Below are 25,562 nucleotides of genomic sequence, written 5' to 3'. Positions count from 1 at the left end.
GTCAAAGAATTTGACAACCCCGGCCCACTTTATACTAAGCCCAAGGCCCACGCCAAAGAGGAAGAAATGGCCAAGGACGAATGAAGAAAGCCAAATGGCCCAGAAACATCGCCGAGGACAATCCTGTCCTCGGCCAACCCAGATCCTAGAAGGGAAGAACGGCACGCCATCGACGGCAGCCTCCCAAAGCGTCCTAAGAAAAAGGACAAGTACTGTAGGACAGCCATAGGAGCATGGTGTAGGAACAATTCAAGGAGAAACTGTCACCTCCGCATTAAATGCCCACAACTAACGTTCTGGCCGCATTAATGAGGAAATGACCCCTGAACAGTGCGGTCTTGGTTGCTGTAACTCACAGAAGGTTTGGGAAGGTGGCTGATGGGACAAGCACTCGAGTAGTGACCTGCATGATTAACAGATGGAGGGCCAAGATCGACTGGAAGGGGATATATATAATGTGAGAAATCCTTCAGAAAAAGGGATCCGGATTTAAAAGGAGAAGACGGGAGCAATTTGCATGATCTTGGAAACCTTTGTAACTAAGCACTGAAGAAAAAATAAAAACAATTTCCTCGGAAGAAATGCTCGAGGATAGAATTTCATACTTTAGCCTAAGTCCTTGTTATTCAACCCACTCATAACCATGTCTAGTTGTTGTAACCCTCACTAAGGCCTAGTTCTTAAATCCATTCTCTATAAATTTATTGTATTGGGCTAGTTGGACTTGAGTCCACTCACCTAACAGAAGAAGGGCTCAAACCCAGTCCCTACATGTAATTATAAGCATTTTTTTTATATGAACCATAAGCATTTTAGTTTTGAGTTATTAACATTGAAGATTTTGTTATCATGACTGTAAAGAATTTTAGTCATACTCAAAACTGTCAGAATTAGAAGGATATGGAAAGTTTTATATTTTTTGGGTTTTTTTTTTTTTTTTACATGTATAATAGAACATAAATATTCTAATAATAGTAGGTGCCCACTTGACGAAAAAAACACAAAAGGTATTAGGTGCAATTAATTTGATTCATTTTCTCTAAAAAATTGACATTTATTTTTTTACTATTATTTTTTCATATGAAAATATACGGGTTGACCTGACTCAACTCCCAATCCGATTATCTTGGCCTGTTTTTAACATGTTTAAAATGACTCGTTTTGACCTGACATGTTTTGACTTGTAACCTGATTAACCCGATTTGAATGGAATGTTTCCATGTCTACCAAGGGGGCAATTGCCCCTAACTCCTAAAAAATCTCAAGTTACTCCCTAATTTAACACATAACAAAAACCCCTAATTTAAAGGAAACACCCGCTACTAACACCTAAAATAAGGAAAAAAGTTACTCCCTACTGAAAAGGTCCAAACAATACCAATTGTATTTCATGATTTGTGCCTCGTCCCAATCCAATTTCACCCTTCTCAAGTCTCAACTATACCAATCGTATTTCAGGAGATTTTTTTCTTTTTGGCTTATCACAAATTTTTTTTATTTTTTTACTTTATTACGACACTCAAATCCAAGTTATTTCATTCTAAAAAAAAAAAAAATTCAAGGCTAAAAAAGAAATAGTTTAAAGGCTTAAATCAATGTGTCCTATAATAATAATAATAATAATAAAAATAAAAATAACAAAACACAACTCACATACTATATCTAAGAAAAACCCATAATTTTTTTTTTATTTATCTTTTGAATTTTTCATGATTTTAAATTATGGATTTTTGCTATAGACCCAAAATTTAAATACTTAGAACTTAGAAGACTAGAGAAATAGAGTTGCAATTAAGGCAATGGGGTGCATATATGATATATAGTTAGATTCAGATCCTCTAGATTTCCTAGAGTATTCTACCAAATAGATTTCAAATGAGCTGAATCCTAAATAGCTTTGCAGGTATTAATTTACAATACTTTTAACATTTTAACGTTAATTGATTTTATTAATTTATTTAAAAGAATCATATTTGATGTTTAAAATTTATGCCTTTAGATTAATCTTTTACTTTTTATTAAATATGAAGTGATTATTTTTGTTTATCTGTATATATTAAGAGGATTCAGAAAGTTAGTTATTATTTTTTTTTGTCAAAAATACCTCTAAATTAATTAACCAACTACTTAAAAATGGGGTTAAAATAGTAAATTGGCAAAAGAAATTTAGTTTTTTTTTTACTGAAAAAAAAACCCTACCTAAAACTTAAAAATGGAGTTAAAATTGTAAATTGACAAAAATAATAAATTCCTACTTTTACGTTGAAATGCCTTCATACTTCTAATAAACTCCTACTTTTACGTTGATTTAAATTCCTACTTCTACTCACTAACTCCCTACAAAATAGGATCACTCTTTTGTTAGTTTTAAAACTCCTCCAATCTACAAAACTCACCCCACATTTTTTTTTTTTTTTTTTTGTGATTGGAAAAAGTAGAAATCCCAAATTATAATAAATACAAATTATTAATCTTTACCAAAAAAATAGAAGAGCCTCTAAGCACGAGCTCTAGTTTATGTTAATGATATGGAATAAAGAACAGACTACTTTGATTAACTATTTTTTTGTTATTAATATTAATCAATATATTTTAAATTAGTTTTGCTTATAATTTTTTTTAATCTTACTCTCCTAAACTAAAATCCTAACTCTGCCAAGTATGTTTGATTGAATTATTTATTTATTATGATAAAAGGATGTTGGTCTGGGGTGGGTGGAAAACAAAATTCCAAAAATATTGCCAAAACAAGTTTTGAAAATACAAAATTGAAAATACTTACCAAATAGACCCTAAAATAGTAAAATATAAATTTAGCTTTTACTTTTACTTTTATTTTAAAAAAATAAAAATACACCAAGGATCTAAGTTGGCAATTATAAAAAAAGATTAGGAAGTTAAAGAAAAGCCGAAAAAAATAAGAACTAAAAAAAGTAAAAAAAAAAAAAAAAAAAAAAAAACACTCAAAATCTATGGACTGCCCATAATATAATGAAAAGAAGTCAAACAAACAAACTGCTGCTGTTTTTGTTTTCCCAGACGTGGGAATGAAGGAAAACACTCATCGTTGTTTTGTCGAAACGTTTCTCTCTCTTTTTTGTTCTATTTAATGTTAATAATAAAGCCTTTCACTTTGGACCACATGAGTGTGTGCAGGTGAAGCTAACTTCCAAAAACCTGAGATTTCACCAAAGCCACTCAGATTCCAGTCCATTTCAGCATCTGGGTATGTCTCAAAATCTCTTTTTTCTCAATCAAATTCAAGTTCTCATGCTCTTGAAATTTATGTGTTACAGCGTTTGTTTGAGCTAAAGTCACCCACTTTCTGATCTTACAGTCACATTTCTCTCTCTCTCGCTCTCTTTCTCTTCTCTTATCTCATTTCTGTCAGTGATATTTCGTTCTTTCTTTGAAATGCTATGGAATTTGGATCTGAACTGATTGTTCTTAGCCTTTTGTTTCTCTGTAATAGTGTGCCTTTTATTTTGGGGTACTAGAATACTGTTATCGTTGTTGGCAAACCCGGCTAAGAACTAAGAAGTGAACTTTGGTATCTACATAGACTACATTGTTTAGAAAAGTCTGAAACTTTGTTGATATTTTATTGATTTTTTGATACTATTGGATGATTTGGGTTTTCTTTGAAGATGGGAATGATGGTTCTGTTTAATTTATTTGATTTAGATTTGTTGAAGTTTGAAAGATGTTATGTGTGTGCTATTTTGGTACTCAACAGATTGGTTATGGTGACTTGGATGTCACAAAAGTTTACTAGTCTTGGTATTGATGAGAGTCAAATTAATCATAGAACGGAAAAAAGCATCACAATTTAATGAGGTTATCTATAAAATTGTGATAGGTTGGCTTTTGTCATTCCAAGATTCAAGTTGAAGATTTGTAGTTCCTTCGTGGGATATAATTTTGTAATTAGTATACCTGCATTTTTTGTATTATTGATCAGAAAGGTATTCAATTTTTTTATTTTTATTTTTATTTTTAAAATTAAGTTTTAGGATGCTGCTACTAAAGCAGAGCGTTGCAGAAACTTTGTTTGACAATTGCCTAGATGGGGTAGTAACTTCTTTCTTTTCTGTTAAGCCTATCTTTAATAATCTATAGAAGAGGGGGGGGGGGGGGGGGGGGGGCGCGCAGCATAAGGCTGAGTGCCTGCCTTGTTCATTGGGTACAACCTTTTAGCACAAGGATCTTATCCGAGACTCTTTGAAAAGATTAGCAAAGCATGTTTTATGAGGTCGATGAGAGTTTGATATAGAATTCTAACCTGAGGGCCGCCTTGTTCATTGCATTATTCTTTTTGATTAATATGGGTTACATAGTCATAACTCATAAGTACATTATAGAACCACATAGTTTTTAAAATTTCTGCTTTTGCTTGGTATTGATTTCCCTAATTAGCTAAGTTGAAAATGAAGGGTTTCATAGATGATTGGGCAAGATGACAATCTTATTCTTTGGTAAACTAGACTTATCTGTGCTTATAAAAGGGTACAAGCGAATTAGTGTTGCTGGCTTACATGTGTTGGTTTTATCCCTGTCTTGGAACTGTTATATATGAATATGTCTTCAGTAAGTGAAATTACTTATTGTGCTAAATATAAAAATTTGTCATGACCAACAATGTAATTTTATTTTTATTCCTTTATAACAAGAAAAATTATTTTATTTCAAAATGGTTGATTATTTACAAGTCTGGGGACTATTATTGGAAAAATATATAGATTCAATACATCTTCTAAATAGTAGGTAGTGAAGAAACTAACAAGCAAAGGTCAGTGGTGATAAAAATAAAGGAACTCTAATTAGTGTCAGAAACAGGGTGCTGAAATAAGAAGTTGGTGAAAGAAAGCGATTAACCACATTGATGCATCCTGTAAGGACCAATGTTGAGGAACTGAAAGCAGCCCCACCCCAGGGGTCACTGCTTTTATGTAGGAGATTGGACTAGAAGGTTGAAACTAAACTATTTATATAGTCCAAGGTTATTTTCAGTTTAAGTTGTATCATTTGAGATTAAAAGATAGTGAATATAATTAGCGTAGGAGTAGGAGAATTGAGTACAACCCATATTTTTCTCTCACTATATCTTTCCATTTGGAATCATTGAGCTACTTGGGTAAAAAGGACTTTCACATTAATATTACTGATACTAGAAGAACCATAAAAAATAAAAATAAAAGATTTTGGAAAGAAAGTGCATGTTTACCAAGATCCAATGATTTGATGGAGAAGGCTTCACCTCTTATATAATTTGTCACTGATGCAGAACAACTTAATCAATTAAAAAATAGAGATTTACTGTAAAGTTTTTACTGACTTGCATACCTAAATGGTTAAATGTTGCAGGGATTCTTGAAACTACTGAAGGAGTTGCTTGATCCATAGCACTGGTCTTCCTTCATACCATTTGCAATAAGTGCTACACTGAAAGCTCATTAAAAGACAATTTTTTTGATCGTTATATTTTTAGAATTTGCTTCAAAGCTGCTGCTACAATGTCAATGTTGTCAAAATTGCGTTGTATCACTTTGGATGTTACTGGTACCTTGATAGCTTACAAGGGGCAACTGGGTGACTACTATTGCATGGCCGCCAAATCTGTTGGGCTGCCATGCCCTGACTACAAACGTATGCATGAGGGCTTCAAACTGGCATATAAAGACATGGCCAGCACATATCCTTGTTTTGGGCATGCAGCAAAAATGCCCAACATTATTTGGTGGAAGACTTGTGTAAGAGACTCCTTTGTCAGGGTAAGAAAATCCGACACAGGCACACAGCCAGTGTATCTATAGACTTGGCTTTTTATTGTAGTAATGATTGCTTGCACATCATGGTATGCTGGTACATACATTATTCCAAAGAAGGCATGTGGAATTTAATGGTTCAGATTTTTGACAACTTTTATTGGTAATTAACCCTCCTTAACCTGATGTAATGTGGTGACAATGATGATGCTGAGTGTAAAAGAAGTAGTTTTTGGCTCACAAATTACCTAAATATGCACTTCTCTATATTTTCCTTGTTAGAAAATTATAATGGGAATCATGTTTTGCCAACAGGCTGGATATGAATATGATGAGGAGACATTTGAGAAAATTTTCAAACGCATTTACGCATCATTTGGTTCATCTGCTCCTTATTCGATCTTTCCAGACTCCCAACCATTTCTCAGGTGGGTGCATGAGCAAGGGCTTAAAGTTGGGATTGTTAGTAATGCGGAGTACCGGTATCAGGATGTAATTCTTCCAGCCTTGAATTTGAACAAGGTAAATAAAGTATTCTATTTTGGCATTCCGGTTCCCAAATTCCTAAGGTGAGAGACCTAATTGTATTTAGCATTGGAATGAAAATCTACTAACTGGTAATATTTCAAACTATACATACGGATGTGCACATGTGCGCGCGCACACACACATAGGGATGATACTGTAAAACCACACATTTTTGCGCGTGCATACACACACAAACCACATAATATATGATAGAATGGCTGATATATTCTCGCGTCAATACTCTAAAATCATTTGGTTCCCTTGATTTATATTAATACCACTGCACATCACTTCAAGGAGTCTCAGAAATTTTGGTGAAGAGGCTTTAACTTTTTATTTCCAATATATGCATTTGTATGCAGATATTTATAATGTCTCTCTGTGTTTCTATTCTCTTACATTTTGATGAAGTGCTTTGAATTCTTACATGTATGCGCATGCCATAGACAAGAAATGCTGATGGTGTCAAGCCCGATGTTTTTTCAGGGATCTGAATGGGACTTTGGTGTCTTCTCTGGTATTGAAGGTATAGAGAAACCTGACCCAAGGATTTATGAGGTTGCCCTGGAGAGGGCTGGAAATATTGCACCAGAAGAAACCTTGCACATTGGGGACAGCATGCGCAAAGACTATTTGCCAGCGAAGAGTGTGGGGATGCATGCATTACTATTAGACAGATTCAAGACACCAGATGCTAAGGAGTGGAGGCAATCTGGTGCCATTGTGCTTCCAGACTTGATGGCAGTAAAAGATTTGCTTACTTCAGAAAATTCAACTTGCTGAGAGTCATCTGCCTCTTCCATTCATGACGTGCACGTTCAAGTTCTTCCCCATCATGTAGTTTAGAGTTTAGTGACAAATATTTTTCAGCTGGTGTGCCCCCTAAATTTTGTTTCTGTAGCATGTTTTCACACACTACTATCAATTTTTTTTGGGGGGGGGGGGGGGGGGGGGGGGTGTTTGATGGGGGAGAAGCTAACACCAGTTGCAAAGTTATATAATGAGCTCAATCATAAAAGACGAAAGATTTTATGTTTTCTACACTTCGTAGCGTTTTGCTTTTAATCTCCATCAACTAAGTAGTATGCTATTATCTTATAACTGTTTGATTGAAATAAGTTTGAATGCTTCTCAACAAAAAACGAATAAAAAAATAAAAGAAATGAGTTTGTACGCTTTATATTGGTGAAGAGGTATCAATGAGCCTTGGCAAGTAGTCTCCAAACACAAGACTGTCAATCAAGCCCAACATGTGAGAGACCATAAACGGCTTCAAAAATATGAGGTCATTGGATCTTTGTTTTTGATTGGGAAGGCTACTCATTTAAGCGTTGAGGAAACACGGACAAGTTTTATCGAGCGGATCTTGTCTAGATTAAAATCTTAAGCATAAAATTAAGTTGGTCTTCTAGACTTTTGTGATCAAAACATTATAGACGGGGGGATGTAATAGGCAAATCATTAGCGATTGCATAACTTCATCAGTCTCAAGTTGATGATTTCTCAGTAATGTTTCCTACTATTTATTACATTATTAATCAGATCATGAGAAATGTATCTTTATGCAATCCAATTTGCATTCTGCAATGCCCTTTGTGTGCTGCAGTTTAAACCTACAAGATCAGTACTAGTATGCTTGAGAACTGTAGGAAGTTTTGAGCTTTTACTGAAACCTATTGCTCACCCCAACACATAAGGAGATCAGTCTCTCAGGAGCTGTGATATACATGATATGCATCCTAGCGAAAAAGTCGCCAATCTGTTCTCGACATAAGCCTGTTGAGTCCAGAGTTACTTGCAAAACCCTTAAGCTTGTTTTTTGTGTTAAGACTCGGAACATTTTGGCGACTCTTTTATATATCCTTATTTTGTGTCTTCAATTTTTACTTTATTGCTCAAAGATAAAGGTTTTTTTTTTTTTTTTTTTTTTTTAATATATATTTATAAGAGCTCAAAGATAAAGGATTCTATGTTAGGAAACCACATATCCTGCACAAAGATATGGCAATTGCAGGTTTCATCATTCAGCCCATATAATTTAGTTCTCTGGACAAAGGCACTGGGACAAGGGGAAGGGTAAGAACTAAGAAGAATGTGTTGCTTTCAGTTTCACTTATATTTGTTCCTCAAAATATAAATTGGTTGTCAATTTGGAAAAGTTTTAAAAAACTCTTTAAAAGAAAAACCCATCTAGGAAAAGTTCAAGACTTTTTAAAAGAAAAACTCACTCTAGATAACCCACTCCAAAGGAAATTTCACCATATATAGAAAGTTATAATTAGTTTAGCCCAAAGTGTCTTTGTGTTGACATCTAATCACTAATATTATATTCTTGACGGTTTTTGAAGTCTTAAATTACATGAAAAGTAAGAGATGGGACAGGTATGAGTAAGGCATATGATCAAGTGTAATAAGGTGCTTGAAGGAGATGATGTTGACCCATTTTTTATTTTTAATAACTCAAGTTGTTTGATGATTCAAGTCTTTCATTTCTAGTTTTGTCATGGGGCCTTGTGCCCATCTTGTTTTTTAGTTTTGTTTGAGACCTAAATCTTATATATACCTTGTTTAGGGACATTAAGTCTATTTTTTGTCCTTCATCTAAGGGGTTTTAGGATCATTTAGTTCTATGTCTGGGCCTTAGGCCCATCTCTGTTTGTCTTGAGGTGTTAGACTCATCTTGTCTTATCGTAGGGCCTTAGGCCATCTTTGTTTTTGTTTAGGGGAATTAGGTCTATCATTGTTCTATGATTGGGCCTCAGGCCCATCCTTGTCTTTTTTAGGGGCTTAGGCCCATCTTGTTTTGCCGTGGGACCTTACACCCATACTTGTTTGTCTAGGGGCTTTTAGGCCCACCTTATTTTTTGTTTGGGCCTTAGCCCATCCTTATTTTTCTTGGGCTTTAACTACGTCATGTTCTTTGTTTGGGTCTTAAGCCCATCCTTATATTATCTAGAGGCCTTAGGCTTATGTTCTCTCCATCTAAGTCTTAGGTCTATTTTTATTCCATCTAGGCTTTGAGCCTACTTTTTTATTATTTTGGGGCCGTAGGCCTATATTCATGTTATCTGGGATAGTTGGATTGTTTATCACTTGTCTTGTTTTTTTTGTCTTAACCCTAGAGCCATTTTGACTTGTCAAGGAGCATTAGGAATCTATCTTATCAAGTTGGTAGTGGAGCTTTGGTTGATTATCAAAACTAATTTATAAATATAAAATAAAATAATATTATTAGATTTTAGACCACTGGAAAACATAGTTTGTTTAAGCTAATATATTAGCCAAGTTGTTTCTTAGCCAAGTGTATATTAGACCAATTGTTAAAAGTGTTAGTGTTAGTGTTAGCTAACAGTTAGAATAATTGTCAAACTGTAAGCATAAACTTGTCTAGGTATAGATTACTAAGTCTATAAGGTATATTAGACAATGCTCAAGGTGTTTAAGTCAAATCACAAGAAAAAGGAAGCTGCAAGTTCAGGAATTTCGAAACATGCTAGGTTCAGTCGATCGAGACATGAATTTGTAGAATTTAATTAAAGCCCAACAGCCCATCAAGCCCATCAATTGATTAGGATTTCAGATCTATTTCACTAAGTATTTAAAGGAAACCTTAAGACAAGTTTTTAAAAAGACTTTGGAGCTTCTCTTTTGAGATCTAAAGGTTCTATGCCTACTATTTTCAAAGTCATTACCGAAAATCAATCTACGTATCATTAGAACTAGTAGATCTAAAGTTGCTACATGAAATCAACCACAATTGATGATCTAAACCTTTGAGTGGGGTTCTCAAAATCACAAACATGAGCATTTGTGTGCAACATATTCATAAGGTAGCAGTAGATTTAGGGTTAAGTCTATTGTAAAAACTTCCATTCTATTAGTGAATTGTTGCCTTGTGGATTGTTTAGGTTAAATCTTCCCTCGATTTTTACCTTGAAACTAAACTATTTCATTGGTTTTTGTAAATCATTATATCATTGTGTTATTTACTTTTTTGTTGTGTATGATATGATTTATTATTGTTTAACCTAGGTCTGCTTAATTGACCTAAGTAACAGCTTGGCTATTATATTAGGTTAACCAATTTGAGTTTTCCAGGGGTCTAAAATCTAACAAATATGCAAGTTGTTAAGCAAATATATTCATACATAGCATCACCAAAAAGCAAAACATATAAAAGTGGCACACTCTATTCATAAAATGCAAGTTGTACATCACTATACACACTTAACAAAACAGTATACAGTTTAGTCTTTTTTATTTTATTTTATTTATTATTATTATTATTATTATTATTATTTTTGCAGCTTTATAGGTTGTGATGCCAGCTTCATAGAAAAAAAAAAAAAAAAAAAAAGAGGTTATGAGGCTAGTTTTATGCCCTTTTTTTTTTTTTTCATTTATGAATTTTTTTATTAAATGGGACCTACATTAGTCCAACCTTAACAAGCACCGCACGGTGTTTGTTAACATTTACCTCACAAAAATACCTTGAAACTTGTAATCACACACACACACACACACACACACACACACACACACACACACACAGAGAGAGAGAGAGAGAGAGAGAGAGAGAGAGAGAGAGAGAGAGAGATTTTGAAGTACTTGAGAGTTTGAATACACACACACACACACACACACACACACACACACACACACACACACACACACACACACACACACACACACACACGAGAGAGAGAGAGAGAGAGAGAGAGAGAGAGAGAGAGAGAGAGAGAGAGAGAGAGAGAGAGAGAGAGAGAGAGAGAGAGAGAGAGAGAGAGAGAGAGAGAGAGAGAGAGAGAGAGAGAGATTTTGAAGTACTTGAGAGTTTGAATACTTGGGATTTTTTTTTTTCACATTTTGGGTTTTTTGTTTAGTAAATGTCAGAGATTTGTTTACGTTCCTTAAAGATAATACACAAAAATCGCAATGAGTTAATCGTCCACACGTGTGCCAATTAGGGTACCTAAAGAACAAGAGATGAAGAACTAACAAAGAGCATAGGTGGGGTGCCGGCCAAAGACCCTCCGAAGGTTAAGTCAGTGAAAGAAGAATCTCCAATAACTCAAAAGTATAAAAGTTAGGAAATTATACATATCTTAGAGAATAGGAGACTCGGTGCTTATATAGCGATGTAGAGCTGACTAAGATCCCATGAACATAAGATCTTTCCTTATAAGGAAGATATGGAGTTAATGTTTCGAGATCTTAGGGGCTTTTCTTCCTATACTGGGGGGGAGGGGGGTGTACGAATATGTAGAAGGATCTTTGGAAGGGGTGTGCAAGTTCTTTCCATATAGGGATGCATAAGTGGAGTAAACGCAAATGGTGTGGGACTAAGTGTAATCCTCCGTCAATATTAAATAGTTCGATGGGTGATGTCATACCTAACGAAAGAAATGAAAGGTGCCCTCGTTGGCATCAGACCTGAAAGGGGATCTCAAACTTGAAGGGCATCCTCATCCCGAAGGATGATTCAAACCTGAAGGATATTTTTATCCCGAAGGGCAAAAGGAGTTAGAGAATTTTTTAGTTAAAAAATTCCCTATCACTTAAAAAGAAGAAGAAAAAAAGAATATTACTCATTTGAGGATTTGTTAAAGAAAAGTGTTACATGCACAACACTTTCACAACAAAGGACAAAGTTTAGCTACAAAGTTGGTTGTAGCCAAAAGCTACAACCTTACTTAATATTATTAACATTATTACATATTTTGAAAATTTAACAGTTGGATTACATGTTCTTTACGCTCTTAATACATATGTTAAATTTTGTGCCAATCGGATATTAATTAGTATATGATTTATAAGCTTATATTTTATGCATAATTTTAAACTACAAAAACTTGCAATTTAAATAATTTATTGATGACATAATTATTGATCTTTAATTTTTTAAAAATTTTGCAAGCACGAAGGATATAAGAAGAAAATGTAATTCAATGGTAGATTTGTCAAAATTTGCCTTTAATAAAAATATATTGAGTAAGGTTGTAACCTTAAACTACTACTAATTTTGTAGTTAAACTTTATCCCACAACAAATTAAAAGTGATTAGTTGTTATTGGTTCTAATTTCAACCTACTATTAAAATTACTTTTAGCCATCATCAAAAACTCTGGCTAACTATTTAAAACTAGATTCATAATTCGCGCTTTGCACGTACAATAATTTTTTTTTAGATTGGTGTTATAATATTTAAATTAAAAGTGATATATAAATAACTGTGTGTATTTTTTTTTTTTTAAAGAAAGAGGTAAGGTAACATGGAATAATGTTTAAAAATGAGATAGAGAGTGTCCTAAGTTTTAGACTGAATGGAGAAAATAAAGTAAAAAGACTAAAACTTATGAACAATAAATTACTTTTTTAACCAGTTTGTGTTTTTTAATTTAAAATTATTTAACTAAAAGATAGAGGTATTTTAGAGAATTTAAGAATTTGTGTGAGGGTATTTTAGTATGCAAATGTTGAAACTCAAACAAGGAATCCTGTTATTAATAGTATAGATAAAAGATAATATTTTAATACCAATATATATATATATATATATATATATATATAAAATATTACAATCATTAAAAAAAAAAAGGAAAATATATAAATTTCACAATTTAAGTTTAATCAATTATCATTTTAGTCATGTAATTTTTACTTTTTGTTATTTTGGTTTTTGAAATTGTGTATTTTGGTTACTATTACTAATCCATCGAGTGACCCTTTTCTTGTATTGAGTCTATTGACTTGATGCCTTGATAAACTTCAACGGTTTGTGGTTATTTAAATGAAAGCTTTCTAATCATAGAATTACTTTATGGTTAAAATGGAATTTTTATACTTAATTATCTTTTGGTATTGTTTCTCAAAAATTATCTTTTGGTATTTGATTTATTTATTTACTAATCAATAACTTGTTTAGGGCAAGCTAAAGTTTAAAAATATGGTCTTTTCTCTGTTTCATTTTTTCTCTAAATATAAAATTTGGTAATTATGGTAATTATTAATGTTATGAATGCCGTTTTAGAATTTGTTTAGGTTTGTTCATTGGAACGGGATATTTCGGTACTGGTTTATTTCGGTTTGTTCATATATATATATATATATGTATGTATGTATCATATAAATTAGTAATCTTAAAATTATAAGTCCATGTATCAATTAATATGTTAATCTTTAATCCTCAAATATCACTTTAATAATTTTAACAAATTAACAATTGATTTTTTAGAATATAATAAGAGTAATATGGATATTAAAAAAAAAAAAAAAAAACCAAAGTGAGGCATAAGTTAAAAAAAGAAAGAAAAACTACATGATAGTTCTATTAAGGGAGAAACCAGGGGTGTGCAGCGAAACCTGCTAACCTGTTAAAACCGTTTTGACCCAATCCAACCAGGTTGGTTTGGTTTTCAAGGGTTGGGTCATGATTTTTTTTTTTTTTTTTTAAAGTAGGTTAGGTTGGGTTTGGATTATGAGATATATAAATCCGCCTAACTCGACCCGACCCACTTACATTTAATATATTTTTAAATTTAAAAAAATTTAAAAAAAATATTATATAATTTTGTTATTTACTTTTTTGCCCCTCTTCCTAAATAAAACCCAAACTATAAGTTCTTCTCATATAGTTTGTGTTTGTTTGGTTTTAAATTTGTTCTTATTCATGGTGGTGTTATTCTAATGCTCAATTTAACAACAACAACAACTACTACTATCCAATCTATGGGTCCAACCCGATCTATGTGGGTTGGGTTGAACTCCTATGATGCATTAGGTTGGGTTGAATTTTTTTAACCCACCATGGTAGGTTGGGTGGAAAAAACTCCTCAACTTGACAATGCACATCTTAGAAGCCAACTTTTAAAAGACTGAAATTTAGCATTCCATTTTAAATTCTAGGCAGCTAGTCACGTGAAGGATCATTGAAAATAACACAAAAATGAGTTGAAACTTGAAGGGTTCGGGTTGGAGGGGTGGAAAAGTGGGAGAAATTATAGAGTCCTCTGGTGGACCACGTCATTTGTCCACTATTTCACTAAAAAACTTCCACTTGTTTAAAATTGCTGAGTCAGTAATTACTTTCTATTTAAAAAAGTTTTCTAACTAACAATTTTAAACAAGTGGAAGTTTTTTAGTAAAATGGTGGACCGCATCATTTGTCTACCATGTAGATCTTATAATTTCTCGAAAAGTGGGAGGGGTGGAAAAGTGGGAGAATGGAAAATGGAGGGAGGATGGAAAAGTGGGAGGATAGAAAATATTTTAATTTCCCTCATTTTTGTTTGGTTGGGAGTGGAAAAGTCGAGGGATGGAAAAAAATAAATTTGTATAAATTTACTTTTGTTAAAAAATGATGCTCAATCAAAACAAAAAAAAGTCACAAACAAGCAAAAAAAAAAAAAAAAAAAAAAAATCAATCACCCAAATTTATTAAAAAATAAAAATCATGCCAAGAAAAAAAATCACGTCTAGTTAAAAAAAAAATAAAAAACCTCACGCCCCAGGAAACACAAGCAAGAAGAAAGAAGGAGGCGGCGACCAGCTGTGATGGGTGGGCACCTTCAGTGAATGCCTGACCGCCGCGGTGGCGACTGCTGCGACCAGATTGATTGATTCATGCCAGACGCCCACCTATTCAACTTGAAAAACTAAACGTATATTGACGTAGGAGTTTGGTTTGTCAACTCTGTGCATGTTGCATAAGCGTATATTGATGTTGTTTATTAGCATAAATTTTATGTAAAGGCTATAATATATGAAATGACTTTTGTTTGACCTACTGGATTTCTATTTATTTGCAATTTTAAATAAAATTTGCTCTGTTGGCTTTCTATTTGCTACAATTCTTTACAAGCTTTTCAGTTGCAGTTCACCTGTTTGATGAAATTCCTCTATGAAATATGCATTATAATGTGCTTTTGTGCATGTGTTTTGTTGTGTATGTTACTTTGTTTTATGAATGCATAATTGTTTGTAACGAGAAACCCACTTAAAGTTTTCACTTTAGTGTGAATAACTCCATTCAGATGGGCTGGTTAGTGCTTACTTGCTTAATTTTTTTATGTAATTGCTAGTGTTATTATGGAAACCGGGGACAGAGCTGAGCTTCAAAGTTTTCTGAAAGTTCTTCCTCCTGTAGACTTCTGCTGTGTCTATGGCTCAGCTCTACATCCAAATAATCGTGAAAAGGTTTCATTTTATTTAAAATTTTATTTATTTATTGTTCTTTTTTCCTTATTAATATTACACTTTACAAGTTTAAGCATTTTTTTTTTTTAAATTTTGCTTTGAAATTGAATAATGGCATTGTAGTCAACTATGGTAGATTACATTCTTGGTGTATCAAATCCCGAGCAATGGCATTCTCAGGTAGGTTTTGAATTGATCCCTTTTTTGAAATTCCCAAGTGGAGAATGTTATAATTTCTGATAGAAATTTAATTTTCCTCATTTTGCAACCAAGAATCTAAAAATGAACAAAAATCACTATGCTTCATGGATGGCACACCTTGGTGGGGCAAAACTGGTATGGCTCTCTCTTTCTGGTTTTACAAAAAAAATCAATATGCCTCATTTTGCTCATGTCTTGTTTTGTTTTTGTTATATCTGATGCTATATATTTCTTCGACGCGTAAGATTACTGAAATTGCAGATGAAATTGGGGTAGGAGTCTACTTTAATCCTTTTGTTACTTGGAATGATAAGGTATGAACATCTGATACTTAAGCTCATCAGCTGTGTCTGTCACTTTGTGTGAACTTTTACTCCACATGTTAGAATTTTATGTGCATTAATATTTTGTTCTATGTCCTCATTTGGCATGTAACGTTCACATTTATAAATTCCAACAGATGTTCAAATATGGGGTTGTTCGGATGCATGATTTGGTTCAAGACGTACTGAATTGGGAGAGGTTCTACTTGAGTGGTCGTTTACAAAAACCAGTATGTCCTCCCTATTAGTGCTTTAAGAACATTTATTCTTATGTGTCTACATTTCTTCGCCTGGGAAGAGTACCAAAAGGAAAAAAATATATATTGCTGAAAGGAACTTTTCTACCAAATGTTTTTATGATGTGTCTGTATATTGTATCCATCTCTGCTACCATTGTGCCAATACATGTTATCTACTTTTCTTTGAGAACAGATCAAAAAATGTGATCTCAATTTTTTCAGAAGAAGTAAGAACGATTTGTTAAGGGTCTAGCATTTGAGAGTTCTTTTGCACTGATCATGCTTGTTCCTTTTCATTGGATAATTAATTCCTGTCATTATATGCCATATTAAGAGAACACAACACAAAATGTGAAATTAATTTTTTCTGAACCAAGAATAAATTGTAAAAGTTTCAGTATTTGAGAGTTCTTTTGCAACGATCATGCTTGTTCTTTTTCATTGAATACTTAATTAGTTTGTTTTTACTACAAGCCCTTTTTAGTAAAAATAATTTTACTTGCTAGCAAATTGATTGTTAACTTTACAAACTTTGCAGAACTGTTTGAGTTGCTATATTTTCTTGTGAAAGTCCTTGCAAAACTCTGCCCTCCCTTGGCTAGGATTACATCAAATAGATCCACTTCTACTGATAGGAAATTTCTTTTTGCCACTGCTGCAGCAATACCCCATGCCTTGGTGTAGTGTGGTTGCTTGAAAGAGGTTTTCTCTTACTCAACAAATCATTGTAAGGCCCAGAACACTGGTCTTCCTCTTCATAGATCACTAATATTCTTATTCACATTATTCTTAGAAAATTGAGGCTGACTACTGGTCAAGTAATATGGACTAATAAATGGATGACAGGCAATGGATGTATGGTCTTGCCTTGGACAAATTTAATGTATTAAAACAAGTAATGAATTGAAATTAAAGTTCCATATAGGGTTGGTCCACCTGTTGAAATTTTTTGGTGCATTCATATGTCATAATGGGCCAAAAACAATTATGGTTTTGATGTTTCAGTCATTTGTTTCCAATTTTATCAAAATATAACTTAAGAAAATAATATGAGCTTTTCTCTAATCAGGTTTTTTAAAACACTGAAATATTGAGACAATGTGGTTTTTTGTTTCTAACAATTATCCTCACAATGTTCTAAATGAACTTCATTTTGATTTTTGGCAGTGACATGAAAGCGACAATTATATGTTTAATCAAATCTGCTTAGTGATTGTAAGTTTTGGACAGTAAGAAGTGTGGGGGAGTTGATTACTTCTCAAACCATACCTACCTCTGCTTTAAATATAAATGCTTATTTTAAAAAGTTATGATGAAAATCAATGAATATATATCCATTACTTTATAATTTTCAAGGTATTCTAGTGACCAATAGGAAAGGAAAATCCAGGGACAGACCCACTGGGGGGGCCAAGGGGGCCCGGGCCCCCCTGGCCCAAAGAAAAAAAAGGAAAAAAAAAAAATTTGGGCCCCCCTAGCCCAAAGAAAAAAAAAAAAAAGAATTTTTTTAATGATTATATATATATTATTTCTAGAGTTGTGCCTCACTCTTCCAAAACTTAAACTCCCTCCCTTTTAATTAGTCTAGCCCAACTAGCAACTACCCAACTCAAAAACTTAACAAAAACAAAATTTTTAAATAAAAAATAAAAAATATCAATCAACCCAATATTAGGGTACTAGCATTAGGTGTTCTAAATGGTAAAAATTTAGTATTTAGAACATCAAATATCAAAAACACTACTGTATGAGACATTTCAAATGTTATATTAAAATAGCGACAGTAAGTTTTGGTCTGTGAAAATAAATTTTTTTTGCAACAGTTGATGCTCTTAAGAAATAATATTATTTTGTATTTTTTTGTTTTTGTTGGTAATGATTACATCTTAATGTATTAAGAAATAATGATTTTGTGTATTGATCTTGGTTGATAGTTTGTAAGTATTATATGGATACTTATTTGGATTTTTTTCTTCTTATACTTCGGCCTCCCTAGCTTGAAATCCTAGTTCTGCCCCTGGGAAAATCAATTCGTTGTGCTATGTTTGGGAGTTTGTAAAGAAAAGGAATGGGTATTTCTTTTGCTCCGACCCCTTTCTCTTATGCATTTAGAGTTTATAACAGTGGAGATGGAAAGCAAAAATATATTATTTTACATAAAATATGGAAATATATAGATATTGACTAATTTATTGTTTATAGTATGATCAAATTAGTTGGATTCTTTGTTCTTCTGCTTATTTACCGTAATGTTTCTGCTACTCAAACTTTGCTCGCTAATAGCTATCTCAAACCCTCTCTGCATTGTGTTTTCCTGTATTTGTGACCTGTGATCACTAACATGGTTACTTCTTCGTTTTTCACTTTTTCTTTGTTACTTAATCTCAATTCTCAAGGAAGTTTCAAAATTTTCATACAGGTTCAGATACTTGTGGATAATCTGGATATAGAAAATGTAAACTCTGCTAATTTGAGGGCTGCAATTTCTGCGGCCCTCCTCCTTTTGCCACCAAAATTCACTGAGGTTTGCTTTATTCTCTAATACAGCAATGCTTGATCATTTTTATAATTATTAGATTAATTAGATTCACTAGTAATTATATGTTCATGCAGGAAGATCTATATGCCAAAATATGCAGTCTCTCATATATGGGTGATTTGCGTATGCTTTTTGCAGAGGACAGAAATAAGGTAAAGCTTGACAGCTCAAATCTCTAAAGGGAAATGGCTTCCTGCCTTTTATGTCATTAACACGCTTAATGCTTACCTGGTACATACACTTATGTACATAAACTGATGGATCTATTGAAATTATTTAATTATATGTTGCACTGATTTGTAAGACATTTAGCAATTAGCAATTGGCTAAATTTATGGACTACAATTAGCAATTAGCTCTGCCCCAATATGGCTTATACAACCAAGATATGCCTGTGGAAGGCATATTACTCAAATCTAATTACTGGAAGATTTCTTAAGCTCTAGTAGTTTACCTCCACTTCATTACATGATTTGCTGTTGCAACTGCTTTTTGGATGTCCTTTTTATTCTCTATTTTTATATTGGGGATATTACTGAAAGTTACATCTTTTATGACATTTCATTGACGAAAGAGGACCAATTGCTGAACATACATTGCTTTTACTAAAGTTCAATTGTTCTTTCATATAACTTGCCCCAGGTGAAGAAGATTGTACAAGGGCAGTTTGATTTATTCCAGTTAAAGTATAAGCCATTTCTTGAAGAGTATGAGGCTAAAGAGTTTCTGAGACTTGCATCATCTGGAAGTCACCAAAAAAATATTTCTCAGGTTTGTTTAGATCCTCGAGCTCTCAAATCAAAGCTGATTTAATATGTCTTCAGTTTCTATGTTCTATTCTAGAAGGACCTCAACTTTCTAGCCAATGAACTCTAGCTCAAATGGTGAAAGACCTCAACATTCTAACCTCATCTTCTGTTAATGAATCAAATATGTATGTGGCCTTAAACTAATTCATGAAGAATACTTGTAAAGTTTAGCATAAAAATTTCTACTTCCTTTATTTGATGTAGTCATCATCAGGCAAGCAATACTGATATAAGAATTAGTTGAATATTTGTTTAGATTACATTTACTTTAAATATATAAATCAGGGTTTTCTTTCTGCAAGGCAAGCAATACTGACATAAGAATTAGTTAATTATGTGTTTAGATACCATTTACTTTAATACATAGCTCAGGTTTTTTCATTCTGCAAAGCTGATACTATTGGATATATTGATACTTGGAGTTTATGATTTTTCTGCCTTTCATCTCCTCTATGTAACAGTTTAAATTTGAGCTGATAGTAAAATCTGTACTTCCTTGTATAAAGTTCGGGTTGTCAGAAACTTCTTGATGGCATACTTAATGATTTATCTTTTGCTCAATGTCAAATTCCTAAAGTAAATGTCTTGTTCTTTTAGAATTCATTTATCATTAGGATTTTCGTTTAATAAAAAGCAAAAGAAAAAAAATTTAGCAAGACATTGTTATTTCCAAGTTGGTTCCAAAGTTTAAATAAACATTGTGTATTTGAACTATCTTTTCTTTTGAATAAAATTATTTTTACTTATAAAAAGAAATCAAAATACTTTTTTACCTCTTATAACAGGATTGTGGCTTATCAGTAGCTCGCTCTCTTGTTAATTCTCTTCCTCCAATGGTCAGAAGCCAAATGGGAATGAAGCTGGGAGAGAAGAAGAAGCTTACTGAATCTGGTATGAGCTTCAACTTGTCTATTGTGTTTTTACTAGACATCTGCACCCATCCCAACTTTGTGCACTCAATTGTAGTTGGAAAAACTTGATTTTGACAATTCATTTTGAAGCGTACTTCTGGATGTCTGGTGACAGGCAATTGTATCACCATGCTAGACTTAATTAGACAATAGTTTCAACTAATGCCAATGTTGAATTGATAGTAACATTTTTTTACAATAAAATTGAAGGTCGAATCATAAGTGAGGTTTTGATTGGCTCAAGAGAAGAGGCTGCAAAATGCATGCAAAAGGTTCTGAGGCGAACAGTCATGGTTTCAAGTACAAGGCAGGCTGTCTCCGGTCTACTGACAGTTGGTGCTGTTACTGCTGTTAGATATCTTTCTAACAAAATGTGCAAGGCTTGGAAATCCTGGAGATGATACTTTATACCCATTTTTATTTTTTTGAAACACAGTTTGCAACAATGTACTAGTTTAGGCTAAACCTGAGTTACACTCGAACCTAATCCTTTGGGTCCTTGGGCTTAACATAAGAGTTACGATGAAGGATGACGTTTTGGTCACTGTCAGCCTGAGATCATACACCAAAACTCCACATGGTCTTGCTTGGATTGCTGATCAACTTGTTTGCAAAATAAGAGGTCTATAAATGTTATACGAATCCTGAGATTGGATAACAAGAATAGTTTCTGGTTGGTGGAAAAAGCAAGTTTTGTGTTGACATTTATGGTCTTTGAATTTTCTCCTAAATCAATCAAGGAAGTAATAATTCAGTTTTATCATTGTTAAATGATGCTTTCTTTGTTTGTATTTCAGTATAGTGAAATGGTGCTCCCTCTTCTCACATTCATGGTGGATCCCACCATGAATTTAATGAGCGGACCCCACCATGAATGTGAGAGGAGGGAGTATCATTCTCCGTGCTCCGGGAGTACCTAAGAATTACTCTTATTTTTCTACTAACACCAACGACTCTTTTTATTCTAGTCATTATACCATAGAGCATTGAAATAAAGGCTTGCTAGGTTGATTTGTTTGCAAAGATGTATTCACAAGCAAGGAAGCTGTTCTTATTGGAGAATTGCATGACTTTGATCTGCATTGTTTCATACAAATAGAATCATTCAAACAAATAAAATCATCTTTGAATTTTACTGGGTTAAATCTTTGCAAGGGCCCCATTTTGATGTTACCCTCACCCCACCCCCCCGGGTCTTGACTCTTGAGCCTTGACTTATCAACAAGCATGTGGGTGTCCGCAGTAGAGTTATCTTGTGATGGATAAGGCTTTGTTGGTTATGAATAGCGTGAGAGCCCCGCACACAACACCCAACAGATCACACATGTTACCTTTTTTGTTATCTTGTGGGGAACCTTTTGATCAATTGATTATTCTAGTCTAATAAGAGATACTTAAACTCCAATACCCATTAGGGGTTTGTGCCTGCTTCATATTTTAAAGTGTAAAATACTATTTTGGTTCTTAAACTTTATTAAATATTTGTTTTTCATTCTTAAATTTTAAGAAATTCATTTTTTGTCCCTAAACTATTCATTCTGTCCCAGATTGTTTGTTCTTTATTCCATTTTGGGATGGTTCCTAAACTTTATCAAATATTTGTTTTTCATTCTTAAATTTTAAGAAATTCATTTTTTTGTCCCTAAACTACTCCATCCGTCATAGTTTGTTTGTCCTCTATTCTATTTTGAGATGTCCCAAAATATTGTCCTGTTTCTAAAATTAGAAGTCAGTAATTTGCTAATGTTTCTATTATGTCCCTACTTTATTTCCAAAACCATTTGAAAAGATAACCAATAAAGATTTAAAAAAATCAATATTGATTAAAAAGATGAACTCTAATTTGTATTTGAAGTAATCCAAAATTGCTTGGAGCCAATACCCAATAGTTTTTGTATTGTGGTAGTTTTAGATTTTTCAAATTTGATTAAGAGGATAAGTTACAATTTGTGTTGTGTAATTTCAAAAATGCTTATACTGGTAAGCAGCAGATTTTTGTGCCTGTAATTTAAGATTTAATTAATATTCCTATTTTTTGATAAATTTATTTAAGGGAAGTTTTGAAAACTTATACATTTTTTTAAGGCAGACAATACAATAAATGATATTCCCTTAAAAAGTTTGATTTTTGAAACAGGACAAGCAAATTGGGACGGAGAGAGTATTAAAAAGTTCATCTTTTGTTCCTAAACTATTGAAAATGTTTTATCTATGTCCTTAAATTGTACAAAAAGTTTGTTTTTCATCTCTTAAACTATTGAAAAAAGTTCTTTTTCATCCATATTTTTGTCTCTAAACTATTGAAAATACTATTTACAAAGTTTAGTGATGAAAAAAATAACTTTTTAAAATTTAGGACAAAAAACAAATTTTTGATAAAAGTTTAGGAGTCAAAATACTATTTACCTTATTTTAAATTTGACCCTCCTGTTGCTTTCTACTTGATTTGAGGAGAAAAAGTTCGAATCTTTTTGTCCTCTGATCGAGAAGGACATTGGAACACAACCAAACTCCAATTACCGTTTTTTCCAAAAGACGCGCATCTTATCTGCCGACTCTTTGTCTCAACCCTTTAACTTCAGTACCCACCACAATGTAGAAAACAAGATGTCAGGATTCTCAATTTCAACTCTACCATTCCACATGGGGCAGCACAACCATATATTCATTATCAATTATTGAAGAAAGTATCTATAGGATAGCAGGAAAAAATCTACCTTGTCTCCGTTGCATGTTTCTTCTCCCGTGTGGGGTCCACCCTCATGTGAGGGAGAAGAAACATGCAACGGAAACACAGAATAACTTCTCCTATGGCAGACGTCTTTCCTCACAAATAAAACCACACTTGGTGAGCCATTTATTGAAGCTTATATAATAGCACCAACCCTACACTTTAGTATTGGCAAACAATATAGGGCAAACATTAAATTGGGTTCCATGGGAGAAGTGGGTGATGATGTTCAACCAAGAAGTTATTGGAGATGGAAAAAACAGGATTTCTTCCCGGAAGAATCCTTTCAAAACTGGGGCACCTATGGATTTGCACTATTACAAACACGTCATCGATTCAAGGACCGTCTCATCAGCCGATCAAATGATGCCGAGGAGATTGGAGAGCTTCGAAAACAAAGCGAAAATGATATGAAACGATGCCTTACCTGGTGGGATCTCACCTGGTTTGGATTTGGCTCAGTCATTGGAGCTGGCATCTTTGTGCTTACTGGCCAAGAGGCTCATGACCATGCTGGACCAGCAATTGTTTTGTCCTATGTTGCTTCCGGTGTTTCAGCAATGTTGTCTGTTTTTTGCTACACAGAATTTGCAGTTGAAATTCCAGTAGCAGGAGGGTCATTTGCATACTTAAGGATTGAATTAGGTGACTTCGCAGCTTTCATAACAGCAGGAAATATACTTCTTGAAAGTATTGTTGGAACTGCAGCTGTTGCTAGAGCATGGACTTCTTACTTCACCACTCTACTAAATCGCCAACCTAATTCATTGCGCATTCAAACGAGCCTCACCGATGGTTATAATCTCCTGGACCCAATTGCTGTTGCTGTTTTGGCAATTTCTGCAACAATTGCAATGATCAGCACAAGGAAAACCTCTTACTTCAATTGGATAGCATCTGCAATTAACACTGTAGTAATTGTATTTGTGATAATTGCAGGATTTGCTCATGCTAAAACCTCTAATTTGACACCCTTTTTGCCTAATGGAGCTAAAGGAATCTTTCAAGCTGCTGCAATTGTCTACTTTGCTTATGGTGGTTTTGACAATATCGCTACCATGGCCGAAGAAACCAAAGATCCAGCCAGAGACATACCACTTGGATTGCTTGGATCAATGTCAATCATCACAGTGATATATTGCTTGATGGCACTTGCATTAGCTATGATGCAGAAATCTTCAGACATAGACCGGAATGCAGCATACTCTGTAGCATTTCAGAGCGTGGGAATGAAATGGGCTAAGTATTTGGTAGCTCTTGGTGCTCTAAAGGGAATGACCACTGTTCTTTTGGTAGGAGCATTAGGACAGGCACGATATATTACTCACATTGCAAGAGCACACATGATTCCGCCATGGTTTGCTCTTGTCCATCCAAAGACAGGAACTCCGATAAATGCTACATTATTGATTACCATTCTAGCTGCTTGTATTGCTTTATTTTCGAGTTTGGATGTCTTGGCAGGCTTGTTATCTGTAAGTACACTCTTTATCTTTATGATGATGGCTGTTGCACTTCTTGTGAGGAGATATTATGTCAAAGAAGTCACTTCAAAAGTTAACCTTATAAAGCTAGTTATCTTCTTGCTGATGATTATTGCCTCCTCAATGGCAACTGCAGCTTATTGGGGACTAATGCCTAATGGTTGGGTTGGATACACCATTACTGTTCCTATTTGGTTCTTGGGTACCGTAGGAATTTCATTGTTTGTGCCTCAACAAAGGACTCCAAAAGTTTGGGGGGTTCCACTTGTCCCTTGGTTTCCATCATTGTCAATTGCAACAAATATCTTTCTCATGGGATCTTTGGGTTCTAAGTCATTTTTCAGGTTCGGAATATGCAGCATTGTAATGCTACTATACTATGTATTCTTTGGTCTCCATGCAACTTATGATATGGCCCATCAGCAAGATAAGCTGAAATCTATGAAAGTTGATGATGATAACATCAAGCAAAATGTAGGGCCTTAAGATCATTGTACTTTACCTTTCAGTCTGTTAATCCCCAATAAGATTTCCTTCCTACTTTTGTTCCGTATTAGGATGCTACAAGTGTTTGAAATTGGTAATTTGAAGTCTAGATAGAGTTATTCTCAATGTAAAAATGTTTAAACAAATATATCTGCATAGCAATGCACTGAAAGGAAGAAGCATTACTAACGAATATCAAAGTCACTCAAGTTTATTCTATACATGAACATTTGTGGTTTATTGATTAAAATAAAATGAATTACATAATATCTATGCAGAAAATTTTTGATTAGGCCTACTACTCCTGATTAGCATCCTTGGGTTAGTAGAGAGGCTAAGGTTAGTCCTATA

At 33.6% G+C, this 25,562-nt stretch overlaps 3 protein-coding genes across 5 annotated transcripts; all 3 read left to right on the top strand.

Moving 5' to 3' along the window:
* The first annotated feature begins 3,035 nt into the window (after positions 1 to 3,035).
* Positions 3,036 to 7,336, top strand: LOC126705635 (uncharacterized). The gene is made up of 4 exons (XM_050404739.1): positions 3,036 to 3,226; positions 5,365 to 5,771; positions 6,081 to 6,287; positions 6,780 to 7,336. The coding sequence occupies exons 2-4, from the start codon at positions 5,514 to 5,516 to the stop codon at positions 7,074 to 7,076; spliced, it is 762 nt and encodes a 253-aa protein (XP_050260696.1). The 5' UTR covers positions 3,036 to 3,226; positions 5,365 to 5,513; the 3' UTR covers positions 7,077 to 7,336.
* Positions 7,337 to 14,763: 7,427 nt separating this feature from the next.
* Positions 14,764 to 21,281, top strand: LOC126705439 (uncharacterized). Of its 3 annotated transcripts, none has more exons than XM_050404461.1 (11): positions 14,764 to 14,963; positions 15,374 to 15,488; positions 15,612 to 15,668; positions 15,762 to 15,824; positions 15,935 to 16,003; positions 16,150 to 16,242; positions 18,671 to 18,775; positions 18,865 to 18,942; positions 19,433 to 19,561; positions 20,385 to 20,490; positions 20,721 to 21,281. In XM_050404461.1, the coding sequence occupies exons 2-11, from the start codon at positions 15,381 to 15,383 to the stop codon at positions 20,909 to 20,911; spliced, it is 999 nt and encodes a 332-aa protein (XP_050260418.1). In that variant the 5' UTR covers positions 14,764 to 14,963; positions 15,374 to 15,380; the 3' UTR covers positions 20,912 to 21,281. The 3 variants fall into 3 exon arrangements, with proteins under 3 accessions (XP_050260418.1, XP_050260417.1, XP_050260419.1); XM_050404460.1 differs by having other exon boundaries at positions 14,772 to 14,953; XM_050404462.1 differs by lacking the exon at positions 14,764 to 14,963 and having other exon boundaries at positions 15,951 to 16,003.
* Positions 21,282 to 23,206: 1,925 nt separating this feature from the next.
* Positions 23,207 to 25,275, top strand: LOC126705438 (cationic amino acid transporter 5). The gene has a single exon (XM_050404459.1). The coding sequence runs from the start codon at positions 23,448 to 23,450 to the stop codon at positions 25,209 to 25,211; it is 1,764 nt and encodes a 587-aa protein (XP_050260416.1). The 5' UTR covers positions 23,207 to 23,447; the 3' UTR covers positions 25,212 to 25,275.
* Positions 25,276 to 25,562: the final 287 nt, after the last annotated feature.

This window comes from Quercus robur, chromosome 11, assembly GCF_932294415.1.
Source record: "Quercus robur chromosome 11, dhQueRobu3.1, whole genome shotgun sequence".
In the NCBI taxonomy this organism is placed as follows: domain Eukaryota; kingdom Viridiplantae; phylum Streptophyta; class Magnoliopsida; order Fagales; family Fagaceae; genus Quercus; species Quercus robur.
The sequence above is the reverse complement of the archived record's forward strand: the minus strand, read 5'-3'. Positions and strand labels throughout refer to the sequence as shown.